The following is a 13883-nucleotide window of genomic DNA, read 5'->3' as shown; positions in this document are numbered from 1 at the left end:
TATTAAATATTATATGAACGTGACGTAAAATTTGATGAACATATTTTTAGACACCGTGGAAATTTCATTAATTGATTCCGCTTCGATTTTTGTTTGAAAATGATGCGGAATGCATCGAGACACAATAGGTTTTAATAAATAGTGGTAATTACCAAGTAAAACTTGAATTAAAAACCATGAAAACACCACAGTTAACATAACAGATTACATTATAACATGTACCACTATAAAAATGACAAACGTGATATTTAATACGGTGAACATGAGGTATAACGCTGTATGTTCCGCTGCAGCACGACGGGTGCGTGGACATCGACGCGCGCGGGCCGTGCGGCATGACGCCGCTGATGGTGGCGGCGGTGCGGGGCGGGGGCGGTGCGGGCGCGGGCGCCGGGTTGGACGGCGGCTGCTCCTCTGACGCGGAGGACGAGCAGACCGCGCAGGTCATCCAGGAGCTGGTGGCGCAGGGCGCGCAGCTCAACGCCGCCATGGACAAGACCGGCGAGACCAGCTTGCATCTCGCTGCCAGGTATTTGCTGCTGCCTTATTGCGCTTATTTTTACTTTATTGTACATCTGATAACTGTTTTTAATTTAGCTCTAAATCAAGTCTCCTTATTGCTCTTCTTAACTTTTACTATATTTTATTACTCTTTGAACTCTTCTAACATTTGTGAAAGTTTGTAATTGAAATGTTACAATTACCTGTTGTTTTGTGACTCATTGTAAATGTATCTCACGGACATACGAGCTTTATGGGTACGGTATAGCGGCACATATATAACACGTTCCGCATCGCATTCTCAGGTACGCCCGTGCGGACGCTGCCAAGCGCTTGCTGGACGCTGGCGCGGAGGCCAACTCCCAGGACAACACCGGGCGCACTCCTCTGCACGCCGCGGTGGCCGCCGACGCCGTGGGGGTCTTCCAGATCCTGCTCCGGAACAGGGCCACCAACCTCAACGCGCGCATGCACGACGGGACCACGCCACTCATCCTGGCCGCCAGGTATGCTCCACTGATGCAATATGTTTTAGCGTATCTGTGTATAATGTAAATATGTAAAATATGAAATTGTGACTTAATGATGCATATTATGAAGTTTTCAATGTTCTATAAACTGGCTAAATACGCTAAGTAGTTTGAAATGTCATATTTATGTGGTTTTTAAAGTAAATTAAACATTTAGATTAATAGCGGGTATTTTACTAAGGCTTAGAGCTTTAAATAACAGAGATTATTCAAACAGGGATTTTAGACTTACCGTTTTTGCCAATATATCCACGAGTGGGACGAGTGAATAGTAATAACTGCATTGCTTTCCCAGGCTCGCCATCGAAGGGATGGTGGAAGACTTGATCAACGCCGATGCCGATATCAACGCGGCCGATAACAGCGGTAAGACCGCTCTCCACTGGGCGGCCGCCGTCAATAACGTAGATGCGGTCAACATTCTGTTACTACACGGAGCCAACAGAGACGCGCAAGACGATAAGGTAAGGGAGTAGATTACTGTAATACATCGATCGGCTGTGGACTTCTGTCACCTGTGTGGTCTGACGATTGTGTTTTGTGTGATTCAGGACGAGACGCCGCTGTTCCTGGCGGCGCGGGAGGGCTCGTACGGGGCGTGCCGCGCGCTGCTGGACGCGCACGCCAACCGGGAGATCACGGACCACATGGAGCGCCTGCCGCGCGACGTGGCGGCCGAGCGCGTGCACGATGACATCGTGCGCCTGCTGGACGAGCACGCACCGCGCGCCCCGCCCCAGCACCCGCACCACCACCACCACACCCTGCTCGGTACGCACACACTCGCACTACACCCCCCACTTGCAGAAAATAGAGGTTTTGCGGATTCTTTATTAAAGTTGAAATGTAAATCTGTTTTCAGCTTCTCCGAGCCATCACCAGCTGATCTCGCACCCGACGGTGATCGGAGGCGCGGGCGCTGGCGGCAAGGGCGGCAAGGGCAAGAAGCAGCGCGGCGGCGCGGCCAGCAAGGCCTCCCCCTGCAGCCCCGGGGACGCGCTGGCCGAGGCCAACGCCCAGCCCGTCAGGCGGTGAGTCTCGCCATGCATGCTTACATACACCAATGCTCGCAATGAAAACTCAATAAAAAAGCCTTATTCCAATGATATTTAAGGATCAATAGTGTTAAAGTATTGTTTTATTATTGAGCAAGGATTTAGTGTAATAACCCGCTAATTTTTTATTTGTTTTGTCAATACAGGAAGCCCAGTGTAAAAAAGAACAACAAGAAGAATGGGGGTCAAGAGGTCCCCCAGAGTGTGGAGTCTCTCGGCTCCAACCTGAGTCCCGTGGAGTCCCCGCTCAATAATCTACCCGTGAGTACCATTTCTGTTCCGTAGCATCCGTAGCGTAGGAAATAGGCCCGACACTGGTTAGGTAGAGTAGTTAGGGAGGTACGTACGGGCATTTGGATAGAAAAGTATTATTAATGGTCAGTTGTTGGTGTACCAGGACTTGCCGAGTCCGTACGACACGACGTCGCTGTACTCCAACTCCATGGCGCAGCTGCAGACCATGGCGCACCTGGACCACGCCGTCATGCTGGGCAACAAGCAGCCGCCCAGCTACGAAGACTGCATCAAGGTAACCGCTCCTTTCTTCTTCCTCTTCTGGCACCAATCTATCTGTGTATTCAGTTTCATAAGTATCTACTCCCTTTATTCACTCCATCCGCGGTGTGAATCTGCAAAAATCCTCTTAGATCTTCACCACAAAATGGACAGGTCATCATGATTGGAATTGCAAAAGTATTTATCTCAGGACGATTTCTCTTAACATACTTCGATCCATCAACTTACAATCGATAATTGACTGTTCAAAAAGTAGGGTTTTATGCAGAATCGAGAAGTAATATCTTCAGTGTAAGATATGTAGTAACTCTAGCTGCTGATGAACTTTACCACCTCTGCTTTCCTGAGAAGCAGTCTCCCATTCCTGAGGAGTCTTCGGTTTAATGTACCACTGCTCTTTCCCTATGCTATTGCCGTTTAATATTTTCCAATGAAATTTCTTATTAATTGGTGACTTATGTTTAATTTTCAGACGGGCCAGTCACTGCACGGGTTGAGTCTGGAGGTGTACGGGAGCGGCGTGCGGGGGGTTCCCCCCACCACGCTCTCCCCGCCCTACTCCAACCACTCCCCCACGCACTCCAACCACACCAACTCTCCGCAGGCTTACATAGGTGAGTGTCTCTAGTTCAATTCCATTGTCTGTTCTGCAAGGTGGGAAGGCCAGTGGACTGTACGGCGTGCGGTTTGTCTGTGCAGGGTCGCCGTCGCCGGGCAAGTCGCGGCCGTCGCTGCCCACGAGCCCCACGCACATGGCGGCGCTGCGGGCGGCCGCGCAGCAGCGCCTGCCCCCCGCGCCGCCCCCGCCCCCCTCGCACCACCAGAACCTCTACCAGTACACCAGAGGTGAGTACCGTCGCTCTCCGTCTTGCGCCCTTTGCGCTCCAACAATTCATAATACGAGTTTGTCCGCTAGATTATGCGCCGCCGCTTACCCAGAACGGCGGGATGTCCCAGTTCGGCAACCAGCAGATAGCTCTGGGAGGACAGCAGCCGCAGCACAACTACTCCGGAGTCATGGCCGGTGAGTTCCGCAGTCTTAGCACTGCATTATGACTAGAACATTGTTATCTTGATCGCTAATTCCATAGAGGTGAGGTCGTGCACTATCGGTCTCGCACTTCAGGTACCAGTGCAGGGCAATATATCAAACCCGGGACCTCTAGAACGGTAGCAAAACGCGTTAACCACTAATGGTGGGATTTTAAAATTGTTTCAAACCATCATACGCAGTTTCTGTTTGTCAATAAAAATTTATAAACATATTTTGAAACGTTGCAAACCGTATTTATACTAGTTGCTTTCTTTCAAATTTGCTCATTTACACAAATAAATGAATAAATGTTCAACATCTTAAATCTCCTAAGGTTATTAGCGATTGCTTCGAACAGCAATACGCGTGGAAAGACACAGTTGAAATATTGTTCACCCCACTATACATGTTATAATAGAAATGTTCTCTTGTGTTGGTTAGTGGGGATCATGGAGTAATATTGTTGTGTGGCAGGTCTGTACGGCATGTGGCCCATGTCGGACACGTTCCCGACGCCATCGCCCGAGTCGCCGGGCCACTGGTCCTCCCCGAGCCCGCAGACGCCGCTCACGCAGTCCCCGCACTCGGACTGGTCCGAGCCAGCGCACACGCTCTCGCCCGCCGACCTGCACCAGACCAACAAGGGCGCCACCGAGGCCATCTACATCTGAGCCGGTCCTACCGACTGCTAATCTGGAACTGTTTCTTGTTGGAGGAAATTATATTTCCCAGTATTGGCGACAACATAATCCTAAACTGGATCGTTTCAATTTAAAAGATTAAAAAATCAGCTGTAATGAATATACGAGTGATATTTATATATTTTTTATTACTAAATATAATGATCGAGCCATTTTCCTAGCAGAATATTGTTCCTAACAAAATTGGATATGCAGATTTCTAAGTGCGTTTGAGTAACGTATTGTAAGATTTCGTAGAATTTGTATCCAAATTTATAATTATATCTAATTAAAAATGTATGGCAATAAGTTATTTGCGTATGTGGGAAAATTCAAGGACAGGTTTTTACTGTCAGATTGAGCATTCTCTGGGAAGTTGACCGATCGTGTATATCTTTTAGTTCTCTATTGACTCGTGGTCTCAATTGTATTTGTGTAAAATATTATAATTTTTTATTATCCCCGAGTAATTATTAAGAAATAATGTGTTTTTATAATGCTTTACATTTTTATATCTAAAACAATTGTAATATAAACTTTTTTACTCCATATAATGAGAATTGTATTTTTAGCGTTTATTTTATTTTACATCTGATAATCTGCAATGTCACAATGTGACTGGACAAATCTCATTTCCAAATCTTATTCCCATCATTGGAAATTAAAAGTAGTGTTTCCTCAATTGTTACGCATTCTTAATATTTTTATAAGGAAACATTCTTAATTTTTTTGGGAAAAGAACTACCTCCGATAGTTTTGTCTGTGATTCGCGAAAATTAGTAGTTATTTTTAATCTATCGGAGAGTACGGATGAACCGATCGCATGGAAATTTGAAATCAAACGGGACACGTGATTATCTGTAATAGCGACTCTCCGTGTTCACCCGTTGGAATCTGATGCGAGTCATTCATACTTCTCTCTGGGGGTTCATACGGAAGTTGATGTCTACCCGAACTAGCGGAGGTACAATATACAATGTAATAACTGATTTTATTACTTTTATATTCAGTTTGAGTGATTTCAAACATTCTCATTTTGTTAAGTGTAAACTGAGAGTTTTTATTTTGGTTCAATATAAAGAAAAGAGATAAGATAATGTCATAAGAAAAGACATTTTGTGCTTCCTAATTGTTGATTGGAAATATTCTCATCTTAATGATAAGTAATTCTTAGCTTAGTTTATAAATAATTACTAGGTAATTGAGAAAACTCTAAATTTTGCTCCTTTATAACTCATTCCAAGTCACCTGATCTTTTATACAAAGTGAAGCAATTTTACATAATGGTAAAGAGCATTAAAGTAGCACAAATTAACCGTCTCGATACACTCAATCTGGGGAACATTGTGTTGTAGTAGTAACTATGGGTAAATCAGGCTAACATTCAACACCACTGTAAATCCTAATCAAATTTTATACTTTTTAAAATGTGACACTGAATCATCGTTGACTGTTTTGTTTCTACAAATTATACATAGTAGGATAGTGCGTGTAGTTGTGGCTGTTTGTCCACAAGTATTTAGTTAGAGTGATGGCACTCTCGGATGACATTGCAGTGGTGACCATGGGGTAATGAATGCTGGAATGGGAACCCAAAGTTGAATTTATCAGGTGACTTAAAGATTTCAAGTCATAGCTTGTAAATATACATTTCATTTTGCAATGACAATTTTGAATATTTGTTAAAATTAGTGTTTAATCCATACTAAAATGGTACAAATTGAAAGAGTAAAATGCTAAAGTAATTGTTTGATTTTAGAGCCCGCATGTAAATAATAATTAAGTTATATTTGATAAATTTAGGAAAATAAATATTTTTATAGTGAAATTCTTCCAGATCTGTTCAAAGTAACCGACTTCGTTAAACGCAACGCATCAAGCTACGCCAAATATTTGCTAAATGCTGTCACATATTTATTTATGCGATACATTAACTATTTCAAATCAGTGGCAAATCTAAAATATCATCCGGGCACGTATCTCATATTAGCAGCAACATAAATATTTCTTTTGTACTGTATTAAAATCATAATTTAGCAGTAGTAGTAGTTACAAGTGGGCTTTTATACTTGAAACTGATTTGTGAATGAGATGACCAATATCAATCATTCTTCTTTCTACTCACAGTTGAAATCTGTCCTTTTGTATCATACATAAAAATATGTATTTATAAATATGATTTCATTCCCAGTAAACAGTATTTCATAAAAGACTCTTTATAGTTTACTATTTTTAACAGGCGTTGAAATTGGACACCTCAATTCATTCAATATGATTACTTCCCACATGATGCCTACTGACACAATCACACTTGAATTTAATATTATTTTGTTGCATTTATTACCTTCAAATTACTATGTATTTATTTCATCAATCATTTGTTCACATATCTATATATTATACGGTTATTATATCAATTCCAACTGTGCAAGTTGTCTGTCTCCTCACTAGGTGACTAGGTGACTAGGTGACTAGGAGACTAGGTGCCCAGGTGCCCAGGTGACCAGGTCGGCATCGTATGGAGGTTCAGAGGTCGGACATGCTTGTATTTTACTAACAGCTTAATATCTTGCGGTTTCTAGTAATGCGAGGTGCGATCGTTTGTTATAGCTGCACTAACAATATAGAGCCAGAAAACGGGGCACTGCACCGTACACGGAATAAAGCTAGGCATGATGATATCAGATCATGATGATCAGTAATATATGCATTGCTGACCTATTTCTTACATGCACATATCTCGAGTCATCCTTTTATAGCTTCGTGTATTTATCAGCTTGTGTTGACTGCAAAATTAAATTAAATTTATTATTACAGTATGTAAGTACTGTGAATTTAATATAACGGCAACAATATTTAACCTTTCCTTCCCGGTGATATGTATTTACTACAATTCCACTCTAATAACTAGATAAATATAATAGATACGGGCTCAGAATTTTTGTATTCCTCCGTAACACAATTACGTATTACATAAAAGTATTATAACATAAATTTATTCATTTGCGGCGACGGAAATTAATAATTTGTGAAAAAATCAGGGATAGAATGGTGTGATAGTGTGCGTGTGTGCTTTGCTTTGCATGCACGCGGCTCCATACTGTTTCCGCCCATATTTCAAGTCGTCCTGTGGGGTGGTTGTGCCACTACGCCAGCAACGGCGGCTACTTGCCATGTGTTTGGAAATTGCTATATTTAACTTCAAGTATGGTCAATAAAAGCAACATTTAGGAATATTTACATTTTTCCCGTTTTGAAATCACTTTTTCATATGGTGTACAAAATACATATCACCGTTGCAAAGGTTAAAGAATATTTCATGTTGTGTTTATATTATTTTATTTTTTCTTTTGCATTGCTTTGTTTTACAAATATGTGTCGCAGTTCTTCTATCAATTTAAGGAATCCATTTTGATTATTAGAGATGCAACAGGCCGTGAATGGCAAAGTACTGCCGACTATTTATGTAGTTTCAATGAATTTGCTTTGTTTTACAAATATGTGTCGCAGTTCTTCTATCAATTTAAGGAATCCATTTTGATTATTAGAGATGCAACAGGCCGTGAATGGCAAAGTACTGCCGACTATTTATGTAGTTTCAATGAATTTGCTTTGTTTTACAAATATGTGTCGCAGTTCTTTTATCAATTTAAGGAATCCATTTTGATTACTAGAGATGCAACAGGCCGTGAATGACAAAGTACTGCCGACTATTTATGTAGTTTCAATGAATTTGCTTTGTTTTACAAATATGTGTCGCAGTTCTTTTATCAATTTAAGGAATCCATTTTGATTACTAGAGATGCAACAGGCCGTGAATGACTAAGTACTGCCGACTATTTATGTAGTTTGAATGAATTTTTTTCAGTTCAATATTCAATACACTATAAAAATATGCAATAAAAATACTTTGTTGGTAGTTTAACTTGTAAATTATCATATAAAATATGGCCTCCCATACGATGGTCCTTTCATAGCCAGAATAGGACGAAATATGGGATTTCACACACTCTGAAATGAAACATTTCATTTATAATTTTCATTTGGCAATACATACTTGCTATTAATGTCGCTACCCGTAGTGGTAAAACAGTACTGATGGTTTGACCTACTGACTGTAGATCCCGAGTATTCTACTACTACTAAGATTTGGTGTAATGGAGGGAATTCAAGTGGTCTCCTGCACCGGCAGTAATATTTGTAAACCGCTGTTCCTGGTGCCTCTATATGAATATTCTCCTATAGTATCCTGGGGATAGGAAGCAATACATACTTGCTATTAATGTCGCTACCAGTAGTGGTAAAACAGTACTGATGGTTTGACCTACTGACTGTAGATCCCGAGTATTCTACTACTACTAAGATTTGGTGTAATGGAGGGAATTCAAGTGTTCTCCTGCACCGGCAGTAATATTTGTAAACCGCTGTTCCTGGTGCCTCTATATGAATATTCTCCTATAGTATCCTGGGGATAGGAAGGAATCTTGTAATATATTATCTCTACTACATATTATTTTTCATGTTATACCCCGTATAATTTTAGTTTAATCCTAAGTCTAAATAAGGTATTCCTTTCAATAATAAGTATTATGTTTATGGATTTGAATAAAGAGAAACAGTTTTAAATGAAATATTGTTTATTATATGGATGAGTAAATTGGAAATAAAGTACTCTTAATTTTATTGAGTCTATTATTTATTTGAAATGTTAGGAATCAAGTGTCAAGTTTACTGGTCCAGACGGGTCAGTGTCAGATATGACTTTACTTCAACATCGTGTTTATTGCAAACTTAGGTGATGTTAATGAGAAAGGTAAGGCTCAAATTTCCTAGATTAGAATGAAATAAAGTACTACTGGAATTCAACAGAACAATGTTATTATTTTAACTACGAAAACAAACATATATCCATAGGCTCATGCCGTACAATAAAGAAGCCATGGCTAGTAAAGTTCCAATAACCATGTACAGGGTGATACTATATCTGGAGTGGAAGTCCGAAGTCCAGGGAGAAGCCAGTTCCGTGGTGTGCGGGCCTCGGGCTTGGGGGCGTTTGCGGAGTCTCTGTAGAACTGTTCCATTATTGTACAACGTTATGTAACGTAGTAGGAAACAGAAACCTTCTCCTCTTGTACAGTTTTTACCAATTTCATCGGAGAACTCGCAACATAAATGAATTTCTATCTAAAAAGATAAACAGTTGTTTTGACACATACTACTAATAAGTAAGTAAATAGCCATAAACCTTTTATAATGAACTGTCAAAGTGATACAAGCATACTACAGTGACAGTGCTCTGAGTTTTTGTGTGTTTTTTATTTTAGTTTTAGTTTTGTGAAACTGGTTTTCTTTTAGTCAATTCTTTATACCCTTTTTCATTAAAAGTAACATTTACTCCATTTTTTTCTACTTAAATTATAAATTCTTTCAATTCAAAATTATATCACAACCGTTGTTGCAACAATAATATTTTTATTTTGTTTTCTTTCTATTAGAAATCTTTACTTAATTAGCGTATAGATTTCATAAGTATGGAGGTATGGGAAAAACCCCTTGATTCCCCGTATTGAATAGTGAATTTATCTGATGACTTGTGCACTTTGGGTTCGCCCATATTGCCAACTAACCATTTGTAGAAACAAACACCTCTTAAAGACCGATTCTTTTGAAGAGGATTTACCTCTGGCAGAAGCAGTGAATATGTTCTCTATAAAGGAAACTCGGAGGAACAATAAATTGAGAATGTATATACGGAAAGAGATGCAGATTCTTTCACCATTTACACTCGAAAGATCGCCGAAAATTCACCCCTGAACTTCATCAGACTAGAGGTAAGCAAGCTCCTTTTTGTGAATAAGGTAAAAAAACATTTCATCCCGAGGAGGTATTAAAACTATCGGCCACAAGAGTTTTACAGAAATTATAGTAATTTTTAAGAGAATTACAAATCTCGCATTCCTTATTGGTGTCGCAGATGGGTTTAGTGAGGGGCATTCCGACAGAATGGTCCCATGAGGATATTCTGGAGAATCTGGCCCTGCCATATAGATGAAAAAGAATTAAATCTCGTCGTCTGTCTAGTCAAAGCCCCGTACATCCCCAGATTCAAACCATACATGGCTACCGACCCAAAGAGCCGTGCTTACGTTTTCCTACTTTTTTTTTTACTCTGCAGTAGAGGTTATATGTTTCCCACAATATTGTTTAATTATATGTTTCCCACAATCCAATCTTGTAGATTTGGTCATTCGAAACCAGTACACCGATCCCAGCCTCGGTGCTATAAATATGGATTCAACCATTTGGAAGTCATGTTACGCTTCCTCAGAAAACGCCACCTATATTCATTCGCAATCTCAACTGCTGCCATCGAGGACATCCTGTCACTCACACAACGCTCACTATCCAAACTCAGCTGAGGCCAACAGGATCAACGATTTCTACAATGACAGCCTTACTTTTTATTTCAGGCAGAAGAGGGAGAAACAAACAACCTTGGAAAGGATTTGATCCTGCAAGCCTCGGTAGACTCTCCTAAATCTGACTAAAAAATGTATATTTTTAAAAATGACAAAAATGTATGTTTTATGCTACAGAATGGATTTAGTTTTTAACATGTGTTATTATGGGAAAACGTGTTTCACAAAACGAACTTGCTCCTGGAATGAATTGAGTATGTTATGTGAGGTATCACTGTATATTATATCGCAAGCATACTGCGTAAGTGTTGTCATTAGGGAGTTGAAGAGAGTACACTCGTAGAGCTTTTCACCATCTAAACGAGCCCTTGTCACTATTTACACGGATAGATTTTCCATAGTCACTATATAAGTGATTTGTAAAGGACTTATTTCCACTTTAATAATATTGCAGTATATTTTGGTTGCATTGCCTCGCCCCTGCATTATTCTCCTCTCATACCTTCATACCTTGCACCGAGCAAGTTGGTAACTCTAAATTACAATTAGCAGGTGGAACCTGAGTGAGGACCCGGACAATTATTATTATTAAATTTCTTCACCTGTTTATTCCCTTCAGGAAATGAATATTTCCAAGGTGGATCCAGCCGTACCTCAGCCCCATCATAAACTATATACATAGAATAGACTATTTTACAACCACTCGTGCTCGTATCGTTATAAGGAAAGCCCATTATTTCTACACGATGTATATCAGTTTCAGTTTCAAAGTGAAAGCATGCATCCGACTTCATGATCCATAAATAACCTTTATTATGTTTTTCATGCAGTACTTTTCCACTACTGCAGTTTTCTGTTTTTACATCGTCAGATATTTCGCCATTACAAGCATGTATTTCCATTAGTTTGATTTCTTCACAGCCCACATTGATGTTTAGTAAAAGAATTAACACAAAAAATTCTCGAATAAAAATAATCATTCTGAAATATAAATAAATATCTAAATGAAGATATTTTTGAAAGAGATGACAGTTGTTCCATTCAAGTTTTACTATAAATTTCATAATAATTAAAATTGTTCCTACTTATCTAATCCCCTTACCGTTCTAGGGCACTGAATCACAAACGCTGACTGTGCATTATCAGGGTAAGGAGTTGTTGCCTGTGCTAGTTCCTGAACTAGTAGCGGGCTCAACATCATCGTCATCATTACTTCTGCATTCTGATGCCGTGCTATCTTTATCCACTCTCCCTCTCTCTGCAAAAACCTCAAAATCTCATCAATTCATTTTGTTAGGGTCTTAGACATCTGTAGAGTATAGTCTGCCCAAATTCCACATGTTCACTTCACCCGGACGGTTATTTCTACAGTATCCAACAGATTAATTGAAATAAAACTTTTTTTAGCTTTTCAACTTTGTAAATAATTTCTTCCATTTTCTTGGCAACTCAGTCCTTATTTTGACATTTACATTATATTTGCATGTACTGCAGGTTATGTCAACACGTTTTTAACATTTTTTAATACACTCGAATCCTTTTTTCGTTATTTTAATAAAAGTTGTTCAATTCTGATATTTCAACGGTGGCTTCAAAGATATATGTATCAATAGATAAGCGAACAATGAATGTCCAAGCATACTACGAAAACTCAAAGAGACTTTGCAGCCGAGGCTGGAGTAAGTTTAGCGATAGTCAGTGAAATCATAAAACGCTTCGAGGAGTCAGGGGATATCTAAGTGAAGAGAAAGGGGAAATGTGGCGCAAAAAGGAAGACAACTGAATTACTGATTTCTAGTAGAAATGACTTCTCAACAAGCAACTTCTGACTGATGATGACGGCAAAGATACTGACTTGGGCAAAAAAAATGTGGATTGGATGGTAGAAGATTGGAAAAGAGTCTGTTTTCCTTTGAGAGCAAATTTACTGTACAAAGCCAGCAATTCCGGTTCATTCGTAGAGGAAACGAAACCTCAACTTTTCTCACATTATTCAAAACACCAAACACACTCTCAAAAAAATATTTTGAGAGTGTTCCTCGTACTATGGACCAGGGCCGCTTGTTTCAGTGACTGAATGATAAATTGCGAGAATTATCAGCCAATTCTACTGGAAAGGACTCCACCAGAGATAAAAAAGCCAAGGTCAAATGGTAATGGAATATTTCAGCAGGATTTAGCCCCCTGCAACAAATTTTAAAAAATTATAAAATTCTTCACAGAAAACCAATTGTGTTGGACTGGCCAAGAAATTCACCAGATACAAACCCAATTGAAAATCTATGGGCAATCTGTAAGAATCGGCTTTTCAAAATTTTTTGCACTATGGTGGAAAAGCTCATTTTGTCCATAATTCATGCATGGTTTCGAGACGAAAAAATGGCATCCACGTACCAAAACCTTATAGAATTGATGCCAAGAAGAGTAAAATTGATAACAAAATAATATTTCGGTGATTGTCAGTTTGTTTATTTTATAGCTCCAATAATATTTTGAGTTTTTGGTTGTTTTATAAGTATTTTATGGTTTTAATGGTTGCTGGTAAAGGAATACTTCCCAGATAAGCCAAATCAATCTTTATTTTATAATTTTAGTTCTTAAATTTCATACTTTCTTATTTTCTTAGTAATAATAGTAAATTGCAACAATAACATTTCTTATATATATATATATATATATATATATATATATATATATATATATATATATATATATATATATATGTATATATAAATATATATATATATATATATATATATATATATATATATATATATATATATATATATATATATATATATATATATATATATATATATATATATATATATATATATATATATATATATATATATATATATATATATATATATATATATATATATATATATATATATATATATATATATATATATATATATATATATATATATATATATATATATATATATATATAAATATATATATATATATAAATATATATATTTATATTTTTATATATTTATATATAAATATATATATATATATATATATATATATATATATATATATATATATATATATATATATATATATATATATATATATATATATATTATATAAATATATATATATATATTTTTCTTTCTATATATTCATTTGATTATATC

At 38.1% G+C, this 13883-nt stretch overlaps 1 protein-coding gene and 1 long non-coding RNA gene across 5 annotated transcripts in view; one reads left to right on the top strand and one right to left on the bottom strand.

Annotated features, from left to right (window-relative positions):
• The window catches only part of N (neurogenic locus Notch protein), a 101466-nt gene extending 94670 nt beyond the window's left edge, over positions 1-6796 (top strand). For 2 of the 4 annotated variants that reach the window (XM_088269955.1, XM_088269957.1), the window contains exons 23-33: positions 294-529; positions 807-1007; positions 1327-1495; positions 1583-1802; positions 1894-2062; positions 2233-2347; positions 2469-2615; positions 3075-3216; positions 3302-3448; positions 3519-3626; positions 4110-6796. In XM_088269955.1, coding sequence (XP_088126081.1) covers positions 294-529; positions 807-1007; positions 1327-1495; positions 1583-1802; positions 1894-2062; positions 2233-2347; positions 2469-2615; positions 3075-3216; positions 3302-3448; positions 3519-3626; positions 4110-4306 — 1851 coding nt within the window. In that variant the 3' untranslated portion in view covers positions 4307-6796. The remainder of the gene's footprint in view (positions 1-293; positions 530-806; positions 1008-1326; positions 1496-1582; positions 1803-1893; positions 2063-2232; positions 2348-2468; positions 2616-3074; positions 3217-3301; positions 3449-3518; positions 3627-4109) is intronic. The other 2 variants (XM_088269958.1, XM_088269956.1) reach the window with 1 other exon arrangement.
• A 1565-nt stretch (positions 6797-8361) lies between these two features.
• On the bottom strand, positions 8362-11981 carry LOC148303431 (uncharacterized). Its single transcript, XR_015838490.1, has 2 exons — positions 11337-11981; positions 8362-9499 (listed from the first exon to the last, which is right to left on the bottom strand). It is a non-coding gene; the product is annotated as an uncharacterized LOC148303431 (long non-coding RNA).
• Positions 11982-13883: the final 1902 nt, after the last annotated feature.

The sequence above is a fragment of the Brachycentrus maculatus genome, unplaced genomic scaffold (assembly GCF_059751285.1).
Source record: "Brachycentrus maculatus isolate JH-2025_06_01 unplaced genomic scaffold, ASM5975128v1 h1tg000368l, whole genome shotgun sequence".
Classification (NCBI taxonomy): Eukaryota; Metazoa; Arthropoda; class Insecta; order Trichoptera; family Brachycentridae; genus Brachycentrus; species Brachycentrus maculatus.
The sequence above is the reverse complement of the archived record's forward strand: the minus strand, read 5'-3'. Positions and strand labels throughout refer to the sequence as shown.